Source organism: Mastigoproctus giganteus, chromosome 2 (assembly GCF_048544385.1).
Source record: "Mastigoproctus giganteus isolate SK-2022 chromosome 2, ASM4854438v1, whole genome shotgun sequence".
Taxonomy (NCBI): Eukaryota; Metazoa; Arthropoda; class Arachnida; order Uropygi; family Thelyphonidae; genus Mastigoproctus; species Mastigoproctus giganteus.
In genome coordinates this window covers 31,654,856-31,675,960 of record NC_143576.1, presented here as the reverse complement: position 1 = coordinate 31,675,960, position 21,105 = coordinate 31,654,856, and the positions used below count along the sequence as shown (strand labels likewise).

The 21,105-nt window shown below is 35.2% G+C and overlaps 1 protein-coding gene across 4 annotated transcripts in view; it reads right to left on the bottom strand.

Moving 5' to 3' along the window:
• Pi3K59F (phosphatidylinositol 3-kinase 59F) overlaps positions 1-21,105 on the bottom strand; it is a 349,960-nt gene that overhangs the window by 77,148 nt on the left and 251,707 nt on the right. For all 4 annotated transcript variants that reach the window (XR_016547875.1, XM_090388562.1, XM_090388556.1 and 1 more), the window contains 3 exons: positions 16,368-16,634; positions 10,904-10,973; positions 4,239-4,388 (listed from right to left, as the gene is read on the bottom strand). Coding sequence is in view for 3 of the 4 variants with exons in the window: in XM_090388562.1 (XP_090244688.1) it covers positions 4,239-4,388; positions 10,904-10,973; positions 16,368-16,634 (487 nt within the window). In the remaining variant the exon portion in view is untranslated. The remainder of the gene's footprint in view (positions 1-4,238; positions 4,389-10,903; positions 10,974-16,367; positions 16,635-21,105) is intronic.

Sequence of the window (21,105 nt, the reverse complement as noted above, 5' to 3'; positions counted from 1 at the left end):
TAACCAAAAATTAATAACACCATGACTTCCACAGAATGAATGTCATTCTGTGGAAGTCATGGTGTTCACAGAATGAATGTCTCTCTCTCTCTCTCTCTCTCTCACACACACACACACACACACACACACACACACACACACACACACACACACACACACACACACACACTAATAACGATGTGCCACTTGCAAAATATGAAATATTTCAAAATGCACAAAACAAAGGTTGTAGATAAGAACAGCTCTACACAAAGTCAGGGGTATGCATTCATTCAAGGTATGTTTTGAGGTAGAACAGTTTGTGCTGTTTCGTTGAATAAAAATTTAGTGTGCCAAACAGTTTGGGGCACACTACATAAAGAGGGCAGTCAATAATGATGTACTGGACAATCTGATTATAACAGCAAGGACAGAAAGGGTGGGTCTAAGGCAGTAAGGATATAAAAGTGAATGGGCTAATTGAATTCTTGCAAGTTAAGCAGAAATTGGATGTGCAAGACTGAAGGAGTTTAATCTGTAAGAGTTTGTTGCCACCTTGAGATTGGCAGATGTCCAGCCAGTGGTGCACAGATTACAAGCAACTCTCAGTTTATGAACATTACTAGCAACTAGGTCATTACAAGCAACTCTCAGTTTATGAACATTCACTATAACAAACTTCACAATTCATTCAAAATTTCTTAAAGTTGCCAGTAGATAGTTCCTTAAAAAACGAAATGCCAAACTTATAGTGAACATAATTGTATGATTTAAATAAATAAACTTTTAAAAAATTTATTTATTACAATAATATTAGAAAATTATATGATAATTATACTGAACTGTTCTTGGTTAATAAAACTAATCTAGCCAGTAAAAAACATTGGTTTACGTGCCACGCCACGTAGAATGTTTTCTCGTGGGGAAAATAAAAAGGTATTGTGCATCTAAAAATTTACTATTCCAAACTTTATTACTGCTTGATAATGCCCCTCGCCATCCATCCTACATAGCTGATTTCAATGATAAAATTAAGATTGTTTTTTGCTTCCTAATACAACCTCTATTATTCAGCCGATGGACCAAGGTCTCCTTGGTCCATTGGCTGAATAATCGAGGTTGTATTAGGAAGAGGTCTCTTATAGCCTCCTTTAAGGCATATTACCTAAGGCAGACCTTTTCTCAAGCCATTGCTTTTATAGACAGAGAGGAGAACTTAAGGTATTTCTGGAAGGCATACATTTATAATGCATTGCAAAACATTGCTGGTGCCTGAGGGGATATGAAGGAAACAAATTTAAGTGGTGTGTGAGTTAAATTGTCCACAGTTTGTGAATAATTTAAGTGATTTTGAGGAGCCAGTAGAACCAGTGACAAGACGTTGAACTGGGCAATAAAATGGACCCCGAACTTGATGTGACTGATGTGAAAGAGCTTTTGGACTCTCATTGTGGAATTAACAACCGATGAAATAATTGAAATAGAGACATCTAAATTCTGAAGTAACAGAATAACCTGATATTCCACAACTTCCCTCCCAGAACATTTACAAGGCAGAAAACAGCTACAGCTTTTAAATCAATTTCTGAGGGGTTGGCAATCTTTGAAGAAGACGACGCAAATATGGAAAGAATTGCAAAAGTGAAAAGAGGCATTTATGACTGTCTAGCAATGCCACAGTGAGATTTTTGAAGAAAAAAGTAACTAACTGTGCAATCTTCTATAAAAACATTTTAAAAAAGTGGAAAACCCAGCTGTTTCTTCATTATCAGATGTTCTTTCATCTACCTCATCTGCACCTAGTGTCACTTACGTGGAAAATATTGAACTCTGGTGAAAATATTGACAAGTAAAAATTTAATACATATGTATAGTACATATATATTATGTTGGTATTGTACTCATTTTCTTTATTTCTATTTTGTAACTCTTATGTTTTGTAACTCTTAATTAAAATTAAGAAGTATGATATCTTGTTTTTTTATTCTTTTCTTATTTTAAGTTATGTATCGTATAGATCATTCGATGTTTAGTACATGGTTTTAATACTTTAAAATGGCTTCTAACGTATATGATACATATTGTAAAAGCTCAGGAATGCAAGATACACATAACGAACAAAACGTATAACAAACAATGTCTTGGAACGGAACTCGTTCGTAAACTGAGAGTTGCCTGTATTAGACTCTTATAATCCATAAAAAGAACTGTGAGAGTAGTAACAAATTGGCTCTTCAGCAGAGCTGGCAACACAATCAGCCTTTTCATTGACATGTATGTCAATGGAGCTAGAGATTCAACAAAATTTCACAACTTGCATTTTCTTGGTAACACTGATCAGCATTTTCCATCAGCATGATGGAGCTAGAACTTTTATTCATCACCCCAAGTAACTGTATTCCAGTTATACAATGTCAGCAACAGTACTCCTATGCCCACTGCAGGCAGAGGTATTGATGACATGAGCACATGATCAGGTTGCCTATTCTGCAAGCCACAATAGGATGATTTAGTCAGAATTATTTATTCCACAACAGGATGATTTACTCAGAAACATTTCTCTGTGCACATTGGTTGTAATCTGCCAGTAATTGAAAAATGTATTTGTCCCAGCCAGACAGCATGTGCCAACCACCATTTACTTTGACTGTAAACTAGTGGTGGTCTCCTTGTCACAGCACGTTGGATGGTTGTGTGTTCCTCTTTAAACTATTCCCCCCCCCCATACACACACACAGTTTCATCATGGCAGCTCTCAAAGAGCCAATAATGCCTGCAGTTGCTGAAATGCTAGTTCCTGCCTTCCTAGTGCAGCAAATCATACCCCATTTAAACTCCATAAGGTCTTCCCTTTCCCCATTGCACACACACACTCCATACTGAAGAACTGACAGGCACTACTCGTGCTGTTGCTACATATGCTGCACTGGTCGGTGACATCACTCCTAAGTGATGTGGGATGAGTCTAATCATGGAGACGGGGGTGATAATTTTTTGGCTTATGAGTGTAGACTTGTCAATGATTGCCACTGTTCTACTGGTCTCATTCCACAGTTAACCAAAGGCATTCAACGTGTGGAGATACATACTTCAAATCTTTACTTCAGACAGTAAATGTCTACAAAGTATTCACCTTCATGAGTAAATGACTACAAAGTATTACCTTCATGGGAAAGCATGCAGCTCCCTTTTCAGCACACGAATTAATAAGATAACAAAGACAGCCTATTACCACTAAGTACTCAATCTCTTCTCTTAATACAATTGCTATTACAGTTTTTATGCCTACCGTAACAGCTGCATTATCAACTGCATTATCAAAATGTCACAGTTTTTTTTGAAGGAATCCTACATGCTTTCAAGCTATATGGCAAAGTATAAAATTTTAATAGACCACACATTCAGAAATACATACATTAGCTATTTCCCCCCCCCCCATATGTTTTTCATTTGATTTCAGCATTTTTAAACAATTCTCCCTAGAAAAAAGTAACTAAGTCATCACACAATTTTTTTTTGGTCAAAATGTGCTGATACACAACACCACTGCATAATTTGGAAGGGGGGGGGGTATTTCAGCAATCATTCAAAAAATGGAAAGTGTAGTAGAGTGTGACATACCAAATCCCTTTCCCCCATCTTTTCTAATTACCATTTTTTATTCAAGTGCATACTTCAACAGATGTATTATAATATGGGTATGCCATCATAATTTTATAAGTTTTTAAATTCTCTTCTACATAAAAGTTAGAGGTTCACACAAGATATAAATGATACAAGAACATCACCATATTTAGCAGTCATGTGAGCTTGAACAATGGTAACCAAAGTTCATGTACTTCTGAACCCTTGAGCTTGACCAATCAGCTATGGTGGCCATTTTTCCTTCATTGTAAAGGAATACATTTTAGGCATAAATGAACTTTGAAAATAGTTCTGGTGAAATACAAGTCATCTGGGACCTGGAAATACTTTCTTCATAGTGAAATTTTCAGTGAAATGATATTTGCCAGAATGGCATTTTACTTATCTGGCCACCTAACTATTGTTTGAATTCAATTCTTTATTTCAAATATCATGATAAAAATATTTAAACAACACTATAATAAATAAATAATGATCTAACAAAACTGATCAAACTTTTACACAAAGAAAATGGGAAGGGGAAGTCCTTTTCAAACTGTACTGTTACCCATGGACAATCAGTGAACAACATTTTCAAATGATTTATACCATATCAGCTGTAAATGTCACCTTACCACATGACTTAACGTAGGTATCCATGACTTCAGGAGAAATTCCATAGGGACCATTTTCTGAAGGTGAATACTTCCGAAAGAAGTTCTGGATGCTACCTTCTGTTGCTAAAACTTCAGCCACAGCAGCTGACTCAATATACTGCACAAATCCTATTTAAATAATTTATACATTACTGAACAATAAAGTAATAAATATAAATGATGGGTATTATTAAAACTAAATTTCTTTTAAGATCTTTGTAGAAAAATACTTGCATAATGATGATTTTTAGTATATTTACTAACCAAAAAGATGAGGATAATGAGAGGAACAATTATATTTCTACTTTCTAACACATAGAAACTGATATTTATCATTCAGTATCTTTCACCATAATATTGGCCACAGTGTACTATGGCCAATATCATGGTGAAATCCATTCATTGTATTTTCAACACTGTAGAACAGCATACACTCTTGGATGTAAGATCTGCCAGGCTGCTCACAATGATATGCTACATGTCAGTCAACTTACATAGAAGACTTTTTTCTTTCCTTTTTTTAATGCTCAGAAGACTTTTTTTCTTCCTTTTTTTAATATTATGGTAGATAACTGGACCATAATATAAAGCACCACTAAAAAAAAAATAAATATTGGAACATAATATACACAATCTACTCGCAATTTAAATGACATCAAGCTAAGTGTGTGAAAAACATTTTAACTTGATATTATTTAACTCAGAGTTGATTCCTAAAATATTTAAAAATATAATCATCCAAAACTGTTGTAACCAATACCAATTAAGAAGGATAAATTAATTTAGAAGTATATGTTTATATATATACATAAACTAAAATAGAATATATGCCAGTAGCATAGCAAACCAGTAGAGTGAAAACGAACTTAACTAAAAATAACAGAAAAATAAGGGTGGGGGGAGAATTAAATAAGATGAGGGTAATATTGAAGCAACGTTCCTCAAATAATTTAGAAAATTCAAGCCAATTCAAAAGAAATTTAGTGGCGCCCCTAGTAGGCACCAGTTTCTGAATTATGTGAAATCTCACTAAGGTGGAAACGTGGACTAGCAACATTATGTGACCAAATAAACTGAAAATAATTAATAAAATGAAATAAAACAGACTGACCATTATGCCCCATCTTGACAGTTGGTTACTTTTAATTTTTGGGCTAATTATTGGATTATAAATATATATATATAAAATACTTTTGTGATACTAGGAAGTCAGTGGGCCAGCATCTCAGCAATGGTTATATATATATATATATATATATATATATATATATATATATATATAAAAAACCATACAAATAAATTAGAATAAGGATTAAAAAAAATAATAAAAAATAAAAATAAATAAATAAATATTGCCAGCAGCATGGCAAGACAAGAGTGAAAAGTCAAAATTAAACCTAAATTAAATCAAACCAAGCAGGGATGGAAGAGAGGGGTAACAAGAGTAAAAATATTGCAGCAGAAACTCTCTGAAATAATTTAGAAAATCTAAATGCACGAATAATAATTCATTGAGTTTTAAAAGCCAATTTTAAATAGAAATGACGGGCACCAGGTCCAAATTTATGTGAAATATCACCAACAGAGATGTAAACCACTACAATAAAACAAAACAAAAATAAACCAAAAATAGACTGACCATTACGCCCATCTCGACCTGGTGCCCATCAGAGGGGGGCACCGTTAAATTTCTATTTAATTGGCTTTTAAAACTCAATGAATTATTATTCGTACATTTAGATTTTCTAAATTATTTCAGAGTTTCTGCTGCAATATTTTTACTCTTGTTACCTCTCTCTTCCATCTCTGCTTGGTTTGATTTAATTTCCCATGTTTAATTTTGACTTTTCACTCTTGTCTTGCCATACTGCTGGCAATATTTATTTATTTATTTTTATTTTTTATTTATTTTTTTAATCCTTATTCTAATTTATTTGTATGGTTATATTTCAAGCATCATGTAGAGGAATATGCTTTTTGCTGCCTCTGATGTATACTGTACCCCCTTTTTTATTTTTATTATCGAAGATTCCATTTCCAACTATATTTAAACGTTATTCAAATATATATATATATATATATATATATATAGGCTCATGAGCCAAAACATTATGACCACCCATCTCCATGAGTAGATGTATCCCTCAGCACCTTGAAGTTACATCACCAACCAGTACAACATATGCATATGATGGCATGGATAGTGCCTGTACATTTGTCAGTAAAGCCTGTGCAATGAAGAAAGGCAAGGACCTGATGAAGTTTGAACAGGGCATGATTTGTGATACTAGGAAGTCAGTGGGCCAGCATCTCAGCAACCACAGGCACTGTTGGCTGTTCAAGGGCCACTATAATGAAGGTGTGCCAGGAATAGTCCAAAGAGTGACACACAACCACCCATCATGCCAGGACTGGAAGGCCACCACTGGTTAACCGAGGTAGGATCTGGCAGCAAAGGTGTGCTCAGTGTGAATGAAAGGATCCAGTGGTGTTCATGAAAACATTCTACAAACCATGATACCACTGCTGCCAGCTAGTTTTTCTCCAACTGTACAGTATGGTTACAGCTTGCAGGTGAACTGCTGTAACCATATATGTACTCATTCATTGGCAGACAAGGTGGACGCACTTAGCATGTGCTGTCTGGGCAACAGATGGCTCATGATCCCTTGGGTAATGGCAAACTACAACCATGGTGCACATAGAAATGTTTCTGAGCATACCACCCAGTAAATAGGCTTACACAGCAGCAGGTGACCTGTTCATGTGCCCACGTTCACCAACTGTCATCAACACCTCCACCTTCAGTAAGCACGGAAACAAAATTCCTGGAAACTGGATGACTGGGAAAGTATTGCCAGGTCTGATGAATCAAGGTTTCAGCTCCAGGATGCCGATGAACAAGTATGTATTTGACTGCAAGCAGGTGAACAGCTGCAACCATACTCTACAGCTGGACAAAAACTAGCTGGCAGCAGTGGTATCATGGTTTGGAGGAAGTTTTCAGGGACACCACTTGGTCTTTCATTCCCATTGAGCACACCTTCCCTGCCAGACCCTACCTCGGCATTGTTTTGAACAAAGTTCTGCCCTATATGTGACCATTTATCCAGATTGCACTGGACTCTTTCAACAAGACAACACCCCATGTCACAATCCCTGCATTGTGGAGTAATGGTTCAAGGATCATATCCGAGCATTTTGTGTACGTTCCTGGGTGCCAAGTTCCCCTGAAACCAATCCACCAAACATTTGTGTTTGGTGAATTGGTTTCATGGGAACATTTGTGGGATGCATCATTCAACAGTCCACATCAGTGCCTACCTCCACATATTGGAGATAGGCACTGATGTCCTTTTGTCTGGCTGGTCCAGGATACCTGAGGACACCCTCCATAGTCTCATGTAGGGCTTAACAATACCAAGATTACAGTCGTTTTTTTCTGGTATTCAGATCCCGGTATTCATACAAAAATACTGGTTTCTCGGTACTAATTTAAAAATTAATTGTTTATCATTTATTCACTTAAGGTTATAAAATTGACAACAATAAATCATTAATACTGCTGAATTTGCAAATGAGGGATTGTTATATAGAGTACAAATGCAATGGAAACCAGAAAAACATCATGAAACTAAGACAGATTCTTACAAATATATTTCTCTTAGTAAGTAGAGTGCACGTGTGTGGAAGTAAAGCACTTAAGGAATAACAAAAATATCATTACGGAAATATTTCCATTAGTCGCAATAGGCCTGGTAGGGCAATTACGGAATATGGTGAACAATGGTATGGTGGGTGTGAAAGGGGTAAAATTAAAAGCTTCTGAACAATAGTTTATCCCTCTATTACACTGCTACTTCAGGATCTGACACTTAGTGCATTTTGGGAAAGGGTGTCGGTATGGAGCAGTTAAAAGGTATTGTGAACAGGTGATGTAGAGGTAAAAGATGAAAGCGTTTCATTGTGTGGGAAAAATATTTTGTTTTTCCCACCAAAGGAAGAAGATGAGTTTAAAGAATAACATCGTGATTGGCTCAGGTTTAAATTAGATAGGGGGAAATACGTAAATGTGAAATACATAAATGAAAACCCTTCTGGAGTTTGCACATAAGCTTGCGTATAAAAAAGTAGTACAAAGGGGTAATTGTAACTTGCAATCAATTCAATAAATAAATAAATGACAAATTTTATCATAATCAATCAAGTCAGATTTTCTAAATGATTCAAAAGTAGCTTTCCAACTCTGTCAGTTCAACTCTACTGATTCTGTGATTACAAAAATGAAAGTAGTGTTTACATATTGTCAATATAGTGAAGTTTTTGTCATATTTTTACTTCAAGGTGTTATCAACAGGGAGTGCTGATAGAATGTAAACAAAGATGACACACTAGTGACTTATGGCATATTGTATTAAAGGACAACAAATACGGAGAAATTCAGTTATGAGAGGGTGCAATGCATTTTTCTTTTTAAAGAATTCAAGTTTGCAGTGACAATTCAACATATATTTTGTACACACATATGAAAAGAACCTCCCAGTGGATATTCAAACTACAATCATGACAATTCTGTTGAAACCAGTTGTTCTCTATGAGATGACAAGAAAAGAAAACTGCTCTGGTTAAGGGAAGAACCAGTTGAATGTGCAATGAACTTGGAATGCCTTAGTTCACAGCACAGAGAATTTTAAGTAAGTGTTTTGTGTCTCAAATCTTACTTATTTCAAATGCTGCAAGCAGTAACAGTATATGAGAGATCAGGAATTTTGGACAAAAACGCTGGCTCAGATAAAAAAGAACAAAGTTGTATACATGATCTTGCATGATAAGCATATATTCCACTTACGTGGCAAAATAAATAAACAAAATTTAAGAACAGTGGCAAACCGTTATACTGCCAGATCTGGCAGTATAACAGTTTGACACTAAACAGTGACTCAAGGAGTCAGAGGCCCAATGGCTAATTTTATATGGTTTTTAAATATCACAAGAGTCAGTCATTGGACAATTAAATGGAGGGGGGTACCTATAACTTATAGTTTCACTCTTCACTCTGTGTATAAATATGGAAAGATTAAATCCTTAATCAATTTACAGATCATATACAATGTCATTCCAAATTGAATGTATTTTGTGCTCTTAGCTACACTAAAAATTGCAGTCCATTTTTAATTTTGTAGAAAAAATCTTTAGATTGATGTCAAAAGACATGCTAAAAAAATTTCTTCTACAATTAATCCAAGATGACTGAAAAAGAAAAATCATTTTCCAAAAGGATATAATATCTCCTCAGGCATGTTTTTGATTTCATGGATATCAAATTTCACAGCTGGTGGACTGAATGTGATGGTCTAATGGCCTGGCCTCCCTGAAGTTTGGGCTTGACACCTATAAATCTCTTCTTTCTAATGGATCCTTAAGGATAAAGTTTATAACACACTACTTTTACCAACAGACTTGAATCACAACAGTGCCTGAAAGAGTGAAACTTCAGCATGCCAAAAAGTGTGCAAAAAAATTGACTTCCATTGGCATCTGAAGAATGACTGGTAGCAGCCATATTAAGATATCATGAAAAAAACTTGTAACATCCTAAATCCTGTACTACTTTCATTTCTGGAAGCAGAGAATAGAGTTACATATGAAAGAAGTTATGAAAATACTTTATATATATATACTATCATTAAATGTTATTAAATAAAGTTAAATTATAATGAAATGAATAAATAATTAAGCATTCATTAGAGGCAGCGACATGCAATTCCTCCATATGAAGCTGAAATACATCCAATATTTTAAATTAAATAAAATAAAACATAAGCCAGTAGTATGGCAAAAACTGTAGAGCGAAAATTAACATAAAAATAACCAAATAAACAATTTTTAATATAATTTAACTTTCGTCAACATTTAATATAATTCAATAGTAATGGATCGATATGCTAATTTAGCAACGCCTGTGCCGCCATCTATTTTCCTTTTTTCTTCAATATAAGCTGATTCAGTTTACAGTATGTCAGTGGTGTGGCTCTGCTTTAGAGTGCTGTCTGTTCTATATTTTATTTTCGCTGCATAAGGACCACCGCCATGCAAATCCTCTGCATTGGTTGATCTATCGGAGAATGGAAGGGTGGTTTGGTTCTTCGATATTTCCGCCTTTGCGATGTTTTGTATGACGATTGAAATGCAGCGATTCCATGACCATTATTGGCCTCGTGGTCCTCTGTCGATATGGGGCATGATGGTCAGTCTATTCTATTTTATTTTAGTTTATTTTGATTTTGTTATCGTTTGGTAGTTCCTTTAACCCTCTTTTGGTGATATTTCACGTCTTTCGGAACTGGTACCTCTCGGGGGGTACCGCTAAATTAATAACTAATTGGCATTATCCTAAATTTTGTATAGTTTTTGTTAATTGGATTTAAAGATCGAAATTATACTAGGGTTTCTGGGCTACTATTTATATCTATTCTTTCTTTATGTTTGATTGTTTATTTGGGTTATTTTTATGTTAATTTTCGCTCTACAGTTTTTGCCATACTACTGGCTTATGTTTTATTTTATTTAATTTAAAATATTGGATATATATATATATATATATATATATATATGACAACAAAATTTGTCTAATGAATAATTACCATGTCTGCTGCTGCTTGCTAGTACTCTGTATGGTGTTAACTTCAGATCCAAATTTTCTCGCCTTAACAACTAAAGAGACAATTTTAATTCATTAGTATAATTAGCAGGTATACAGTTTAATATAAACAGTTACAACCTGTTCTCACACATTGAGGGTTTAGTGTCAAACAATGTTAACTACAAAATTGCATTTTTGTTTTGAGACAACTTTAGTTTTACTTTATACATAAAACAATGCATATCATGTCATGTCATAGAATTGTATCTCTCTAGTACTTTACAAGTTAGCTTAGGCTATAAGCACATTTCCAGTAAACCAAGAAAATGTCAAATGACTTGCTTAATTACAAAAATGTTTACTACAAAATGATTTTGTAGTTAACACTGTTTGACACTAAATCCATGACATGTATTCACACTTCCTTGACAAGTCCGACTACATGCAGCCTGAATACAAATACTTTGTCATATTTTTACCATTGACTTTACAGACAAAACAGGGGGCGCCTCCATAGCCAGGTGGGCAGGAACAGCAGTGTGTAGCACATGCTCCTGATTAGACCGGGGTTCGAGCCCGTGACCACCAAATACGGAGGATGCGGAAGGTCAGGGGATGACCACCGCATATCCCCAGCCTGGATAAAGCGTTGGCGTCAGGAAGGGCATCCGGCAGTAAAAATTGTATGCCAGAACAGTAAAAACGCTGACCTCATATATATAATGGGAAAAAGGCGAGGACAAAAAAAAAATTTAACAGACAAAACAGACTTTGGATTTCACTGGCACCAGAGTGTATTTTGAGCATTCTCACAAGAGGGGAAAAACTGGAACTCATGTGTCATGACAGGCAAAAGCAAGCATCCCACCCTGTTTATGGATATACTCACTATCATATCAATGATTGCTCAAATGTGTCTTGTTTCTTTATTATAATCTCACAGTGTATCATCATGGGCCACAAAAAAAAAAAAAAAAAAAAAAAAAAGACAGAAGAGAAATCATGTGCATCCGAGTGTTGCACAGAAATTACAGCTGTTACAGAAGTTAGATGCTAATAATTCCTGCTTCCGTGAGGAATATGGCACGGAGGGGGAAAAAAATAATAATAAGCTGTGTCGGATATTGTAAAAAGTAAGCCTAAGCTTAAAGAATTTAAGGAATTCTCTGAAGATTCAACAGTACCTTAATTAACCCTGAATAATGTTTTTCCAGGCACCATTAGATGGTCATAGTAAATTATCCTGTACACGTACCAACCATGTACTATGCATCAACCAATAAGGTCAAGTTAAATAAAAAAAAAAAGCTTGTTTTTGATTGTTTAATTTTGTTTCAGTATTTTTAGTAGATACATAGAGTAACTGTTTAAATTTTCAATTATCTATGAGGTACAAATGACCTAAAAAAATTATTTAACGGGCATTCCACAATAATGGACACCACCTCCTCTAGTTCATAAAATTGAGGGTTTACTATACCAAAATTTGTTGAAAAACAAAGAAACTGAATAAGGAATTCAATTCAACTGATAAAATATATATATTTTTTTAAATATTTCTTATCTATATTTTAAAAAAATTTTCCAAAAGTTGTCAATAATAACGGCATTTACAATATTTACCAAGCTCAGAGAGTACTGACCATAAACAGTTTAACTACATAGGGAAAAAAATCACTTTTTAAGGAATTAAATATCACACTTATTAGGGAAGAATTCAATTAATTCTTTTTTGGCATGCATATATTCAAACAAATGAAAGAAATGGTGCTAAAGTCAAATGGCATGGAGAAAATACATATCTGAATATTTTTTTTAACATTCTCTTAACAGCAATGCATTTTTTTTTTTTTATATAAAATATATTTTAAAAAATACAGTACTAAAATAGTCATGTTGAATTTATTTATCAAATACTTAATAGTTTTGTTTAGCAGCAATGCTCAAAGCATAACTATGTAAAGTTATGAGCTAACCCTAGAGCAAGTTCAGATTAAGTATGCCAACAATTTATTTTAACTGTCAAGTAATTTGTAATGAAAGTGATCATTAGAATCTGAAAATGATATGAATATGTGCACTTGCCTATTTATTACTTTTTACACCTCATATAATGGCAGGCTAATGGTAATTTCAACTGAAATGATCTTTATATTACAAGAAATAGAGCATACTGCATCTACCTAGTTTTAAATGCAAATAAGAGAACCAGATGTGTTGTGTTGGAGGCAGATGAAACACTAGAAAAATAACAAGAGAATAGTTCTAGAAGTCATTACAGAAAGTAAGTGTATTAAGATTATAACATACTAGTTTGTGTCTTCCTTTGGTTTGTGTTATTTTCAGGTTAAGTAACATCAATTTCAAGAAGATAATTTGGTTAATCTGTGCACAATTAATTTCAAAGTGTTTAAAGTAATTCATAAACTGTTAAAAGAAAATGTGCTTTATTTCCTAAAGAAAATACATTTCACACAAATAAATTAAAATACACACATTGGTTTAACATTAGTGGAGTGTTCTCTATTTTGAAATGAATTGACATGAGATCAAATTTAGTTGTTCTTAAATAAAGGAGAAGCAGAGTGTAAGTTTGAGGCTAGATCCATAACAATATTTGACTTTAGTCAAATGTTTATTACAAACATTTTGGTACTTTAGTTAGATGAATATGCGTTTTTAGGTTTGAGTGTTTCTGAAGCAGATGTTTTTATTCTGTGATACAAAGAAAGGAAAGTTGATTTTGGATATTGTTATTTAGTGATATGTTTATGTATTGTATTTTGTCAATATGTCTACCACATCTTATTTATTGCTTCAAAGTAGTAGTTGGTTATTTACTTGAACAGTTATGACAACTTTGCACTTCATATATTTGCACATAACACTGCTGAATACCAATTTGAATTGCCAATCAAGTTTTTATTTGCCAACTGGAAAGTGTGCTCTACAGTAGATGGCAGTATAATTGTAAAATAGTTATCATAGCAGAAATTACTAACCTTGAGAGGGTGCAGTACATATATTGGTTGAATGAATGAGTTTCAGTCTACCATCACTATTACGCATAAATTTCAAATACAGTTTAAAAGAAAGCCACTGAGTAGACCTACATTTCTGCAATGGTACAAAAAATTCATAAAGGATGGCCTGTTTGTGCAATCATCCTGGCAGAGGTGGTGGCTGAACAAAGGTCAGTGAGGGAGCAGTAGACCTGGTTTGAAGTTTTATGCAAAGCCCAAGAAAATCCATGTGATGTACCAGTCATGAGCTTAACGTGTCAGGGTCAAAGTGTGTTTACATATTATGTTGCTGTCTGAGGATGAAACCATACAAGTTCAGCTTGTATAGAAGCCACTGATCAATCACAAAACTGAGAGGGTGGAATTTTGCCGTCAAATTTATCCAAGATTAGTTTTTTGATTGTGCTGCCATATGCACATTACGTGATTATTCTGCCATATACACATTTGTGATTATGCTGCCAGAGAAGTCACTGATCAATGACAATCATTATGCACATTATGTGATTATGCTGCCATATGTGATTATGCTGCCATAGACGCCACTGATCAATCACAAAACTGAGAGGGTGGAATTTTGCCATTAAATTTATCCAAGATTAGTTTTGTGATTATGCTGCCATATGCACATTTTTTGATTGGCGAATAAAAATATGAAGATCTTCTATCACTTGGAAGTGGATTCAAATTTGTATCGTGCACCCTACTCACAATGTTTTAGTTTTGTGAAGGAGGTTTATGGACAACCCATACATTCAACATTCCTATATATTAGATAAAAACACTATGTGATGCTTAATATTATTTTCAAAACTGCTTCAGCAACAGTCCAGCTGTTTGTCTGATGAACGATGACAATTTTTCAGTGCTATCATATACCATTTTCACTTTGCAATGAGAAATGGTGGTTGTTTAAAGAAGTTTGTTCCTGAATGCAATTTTCCCTTGGAAATTTTCATTGATTGCATGCTTAATTTTTAAGAAATTAAATTTCTTGCTGTATACAGCAATTTAAAAAGGGAGAGTTTTGACTCATTAGAGGGTACATCCTATTACATTAAAAAAAAAATGTTAAGTAAGCAAAAACAATGAATATGGAATAAAACTATTAAGTTATCTAATGAAATTGTCATACGAAAATTAAATGCTCTAAAGAAAGCCGATTATATTAATTTTACTAAAAGTTTTTTTTTTTTTTTTTTTTTTTTGATTTGGTAGTTGTTGGCGCATCGGCTTCTGTGGCCATATTGCACCTCCCAAGGTTTTTTTGCAGTACTTTGATCCAAGCCCGAGGCGGGAATCGAACCCGCGACCTTTGGGTTGCCGGGTAGGTACTTTACCCACTCGGCTAGCCCGGTCGGCACTAAAAGTTGTGTTATTTATTAAAAGTTAATTAATTGAAACACATGTTACAATAATGATAATAATAATAAAAAAAATTCTGAATGAACAACCAATTACAGTGAATTTCATTTTTCTAAATGACTGAAACTGGATGCACGGACCTCTGCAAAGGAAACACCTCCCTATAATGGACACCACCTCCAACGTTGCCTGTTTTAAGGAGATTTCACTGTACAGCGGACCCCCATGTGTGTGTGTGTAAGATACAATATGAATTATGTGCTATTACAAGGTTTTGCCTCAGGTGCCACAAACGCTACTGCCAGCAGTACTGTTCTTTACCCATTTAACGGCATTGCACAATTCAGACATGGGTGTTGTGGGGGTTAACAAGCAGAACTGAAGTTCCAATTGTATTTTTATGCCTGGGCTTTATACATTTGAAGGACTATTTCTTATGTAATTAAAACTGAAAGCGACTCATCTAAACACTTGAAAAATTTCTGCTGTTTTCCAACATATATTTTCTTTGCTTCAGTTTTATTTTGCTCTAGCAAAGGAAGCCTAAATTGAATTCTAAAACATAAGATTATCAATAGGCTTACTCAATTGTGTTAGACATTGGGATAAATTTTTCTTTCTTTTTTTTTTTTTTTTTGTGTGTATTTTGACCATTTAAACTCACAATAAATGAATTACATAAAATGTGATGCATAAGTGTTTCCTTAATTTAATTTAAATGTTAACAGCCCACATTATGGCTTTCACACGACACATTAAACTGCGCAAATCTTTGAAAGCTAATAATTTTCTAGAAATCTGTGTCAATAAATACAATTTGCAGATTTAAGAGACTTTCGAGAGATTGGCTAACACAATATGAATTTAAACAGCAGTTATAGCGTTGGTGTAAAAAAAATCTGAGTAAAAACTTTTAATGTAATACATGAAATATGTTATTTCATTAGGATATGTAAGTATAGAGAACAGAAGCAAACTCTGCTGTTTAAAGTTCATATAGCCATATTTATATTTTACTATATAAAGGTGTACACCACTAATAATTATTGAAAATAAAACAAAATCATCTTCATTTACCTTATCCATTAAAGTTATTGTTTGTAGTATTAATTGATCTTGTCTTAAATCATCTCCATGTTTAAATATGGCTACATACTCTGAGTTGTCTGTTGTTAAAAATGTCACTCTGCATGGCATGTGTGCACTTTTGAATAAGGTAGCTTTCTCTGGAATTATACCTTTAATTTTAACTTCAGGATCAAGAGGAAGAGGTAATGGTTCAAAACTGGAAAAGTTTTTCTTATTGGCTTCAGTATCTGATAATAAAGCTTGCAACCTTTCAATCTAAAGTGGAAAAGAAAATTTCCTTTTATAAAGAATTAACATAGGGTAATAACAACAACAGCAATTAAAAACAATGATTTTTAACTCTGCAGCTAGGGTAAGCTGAGGAGCTGCTAGTGAAATATGCTCCTAAAATGTATAATTATAATGGTATACTTACTGTTGTCTGTGACTTAGATTAAAATGGCTCCAACAAATAGATAACAAGTGGATTATGAGATTTAGAGTTCATATGTCTAATGTAATTGTGGTCCCTGGAGTTTAGCTGCCATAGCTTTGTGATGAGGCTGTTAGCCAAATCAGTCAGGTAATTAGCATTGGTTTGATGTTGTGCAATATTGTTTTGTTGTAGTGTCAACTGGCACTTGGCTTAACATGAAGCAGTGATCACCTGGAAGGTTCTTGTTGGTATAAATGTCGGCAGCAAGGAAGCAGTACCCATCTACTGGGTACTCTTGGTTCTTTCAATTGTTGTAGAATAAATCACCAGAAGAAGGTTCAAAGTGTTGGCATTATCCAACCCTGGGAAGAGTCCCCAGGGTCAACAAGTTGGGTTCATAGGAGGTGTGAAGATATTGGACTCAAACAAGTAATGGTGAAATTCAGGACAGTCAGCAGCTTGAAGTGTAGTCCTTCCTTTGAAGGACTTATCTGCAAATCAAGCAAAGGCCATGAAGTTATGCCTGGATGTCAGAAGGACTGCTACCTGTCCTCTATCTAGAACACCAGTAACAGTGTCTAGATCATGGCAAAGTTCAGTGTAATAGATGTTCAGTGTAATACAGTGACATCTACTAGATATGCAAACTATGTAATTTTTATTCAGGATCACAATCCATAAAAAGGTATGTATGTTTGATGAACTGGGACTCCTATTGTTATTTACTGTTGTTATACTGGTATACTCAGACTAATACCATAACAGCAGCTACAAGCAGATGCAATGCAAAACTTATTTTTGCATTGCATCTGCTTATTATTTTTAGGACATGCAGCAATCTTGAAAGCAAGGTGCAGGTGGCAGGGGGAATTAAAGGCCTCCTGATATTTCTCATGTGATAAACAAATATATATGAGTTACATTAACAATAATAGTAAGAGTAAAAACAGGCATACAAATACATAATAGTACAGACATTTCTGGCCTTTTTACAGAGTTCTGTGTCATCACAAAGTACCTTGGCAAAGTTTAACTAATATTTTGGTGACATTATACATAACATATTATAGCATTAGCAAAGGCACATGATGCAAGAAAGCAAGCTTATATAGCATCAGCCAAAAAAAAAAAAAAACACACATGCCCCCTTTTCTAATTTCACCCATACACTTACTCCAAATGTTTGTCGAGTTCTGCATTGAATCAATTTAAGCTATCAACTTCTACAACGACAGATGCAAGTTTGTTCCAACAATCAACCACACACTGGCTAAAGGCAAACTTCTGCACATCTATCCTACAACTGTCTTTCCTCAATTTGAATTTGTGCCCTATCAGGTGATTATTCTGAGCAAGAGAAAGAATCCAATCAACATTGAGCATGCTCAAACCATTCAAGGCTTTAGATGCCTCAATCAGATCACCTCACAGTGCCTAGTCTCCAGACACTGTAATTTGCAAAACTTAAGCCTTTCTTTGAAAGAGCAACCCTTTGTTCCATTCAGTAATCTTGTTGCCCTTTTCTGCACTTGCTCCAGCAGCTCTACATCAAGGTGTGGCCTGACCATCGCCTTATAGAAGGGAATAATCACCTTCTTATCCCTGCTCGAAAAATTCCTGTATATCATTGACAAGACACCATGAGCTACTCTTGCAGACTGTCTGCACTGCTCAGAAAACTTCATATATGCCTGCAAAATTACCCCCAGGTCCTTTTCTACCATTCTCTACCACTGTCAGTGTAGTACCACACAGTTGATACATTACTCTGGGGTTACTGCTTCCCACATGCAATACTTTACATTTGTCAATGTTAAACTTCAGTTGCCACCTCTCTGCCCATCTGCTCAACTTTTCTAGATCCTGTTGCAGCAGCATACTGTCAGTGTCATTAACAACCCTGCCGAACTTAGTATCATCTGCAAACAGACATTAAGTCTGATATCCCATCACCAATATCAATAATAAATACAGAAAACAACAATGGACCCAACATTGAACCCAGAGGGACACCAGTAATAACATTAGTCCACAAAGAGCAGCGTCTATTGATTACCACTCTGTCTTCTCCCACTCAACCATCCCTTTATCCATAGCAGCAATTTGCCTCCAGTGCCACACTGCTCCAATTTGTTCAGCAGTCTTCCATGTGCAACAGTATCTAAAGCCTTTCTAAGATCCCAATATATGATATCAAATTTATTACCCTCCATCCAGTTCTTTGTGACCACATCATAGTATCCAATCAAATTGGTCAGACAAGACTTCCTCTTAACAAACCCATGCTGTGTCCGAGCTATAACTGAAGTCTTGTCTAGATGATCCTGCAATGCTTCTTTAACCAGTGCCTCCATTAATTTCCCTGGAACAGAAGTTAAACTAATAGGTCTGTAATTACTTGTGTCACCCTTTGATCTTCCTTTGGGGAAATGGGTCACATTTGAACATGTCCAATCCATAGGTACCTCCCCTGACTCCAAGGAAGCGTTCATAATTATGGCTAAGGGTTTGCTTACTTCCTTTGCTGCCTCCTTTAATATAACTGGATAGATCCCATCCACCCTAGGTGCCTTTCATATGTTTATCTTAAACAATTTCTCCTTCATTTTTTGCTCTCAGTTATTAAAAAATCATCTAGCTCACTGCCCACAGTTTAATTCACCTCCAGCATTCCCCCTCCCTGAATAATTTCATGTGTGAATGCAGATGAAAAATACTCATTTAGTTTGTTAGCTACCTGAGCAGGATCATCAACAGTTGAAGTATTGATGGCCAGTAGACCAATCTGATTCACCCCTTCCTTCTAGAGTTTAATAAGTAAAGAGGGCGCCTCCGTAGCCAGGTGGGCAGGAGCAGCAGTGCGGAGCACATGCTTCTTGATTAGACTGGGGTTCGAGCCCGTGACCACCAAATACGGAGGATGCGGAAAGGTCAGGGAATGACAACCACACATCCCCGGAGCAATATGGCCTCAGTTGCTAATGCTCCTAAAAAAAATAATAAAATAACAAATAATAACAGTAAGTAAAGAACTCTTTGCTGTTTTTTTTTTGCATCCTTTGCCAAAGGTTTTTCTCGTAATCTATCTTTGCCTGCCTAACCTCCTTTTTGACTTGGTTACAGACCAGCTTATATCTATCATAGGCTTCTGTGTCACCCATTAATTTATATGTATCCCATGCATTTTTATTCTCTGCCACATGTATCATTAGTTCATCCGACATACATTTAGGCCTAAACCTTTAACAATATTTCTTAGTTGGTATGAAAAGCCTAGTAGCTTCCAAGATTAATTCTTTGAATGCTTCCCATTTTGAATTTGCTGTTGGTAACATCATCAGTTGATCCCACCGTAAAGAATTGAAATACTGTCTCAGCCTCCGTAGTCGCCTTTACGAAAACAAAAACTCTTCCATTTACCCCTGAGTAGTTACCTCTTTGAGTAAATCCCACTGTGATCACTGCCACTTTTATCTGCAGTTTCTTAATGCATGAAGAAACACTATTGATAATCAGATCAAGAGTATTACTCCCTCTAGTTGCCTCCTGAACATGCTACTGTAGAAAACAATCATCCAACAAATCCACAGAAGCCTTGCTAGTGTGTGAGTGACCATCCCACAAATTCATGTCATACATACACATGTTAATCACCTGTCCATCCCCTCTAATTGGCCTAATTCCCCCTTACATTTATTCAAACTGCCCACTTCAACCAATACCAGATGGAAGTTTATTTAAAGCAAATTTCCGAAAATCTACCCACAACCACCCCTTCACATGTGTTGCCTGAGACAGTAAGAATGCCATCAATATTCAGATTATTCAATCTATTCAGAGCCTTAGATACTTCAAATCAGATCTCCTCTCAGGCACCTAAGTTTCCAGGCACTGCAATTTACAGAACTGAATTCTTTCTTGTTAAGGGTACCCTCTGTTCCCCCTCACTAATACCATTATTCTTCTCTGCACCCATCCAAACAGATCCAAATACTTCCTAAAGCAGGCTGGTATGCAGTGCTCAAGATATGGTCTAACCATTGCCTTAAACGACAAGGATAATCACTTTGTCTCTGCTGGCAAAATTCTTGTATATCATCAACAAAACCCCCCATGATCTCTCCTAGCAGCCCATCCACACTGCTTAGAGAACTTCATGTCTGACTGTCCAATTATCTCAAATCTTTTATCATTCTCTATCACCTTCATTGTAGTACAAATAGTGCCTCAGCTTGCTGCTGCTTATAATGCAGTACCTAGTGTTTCTCGATGTTAAACTTAGATTGCCACTTCTCAGCCCATCTGCCTAAT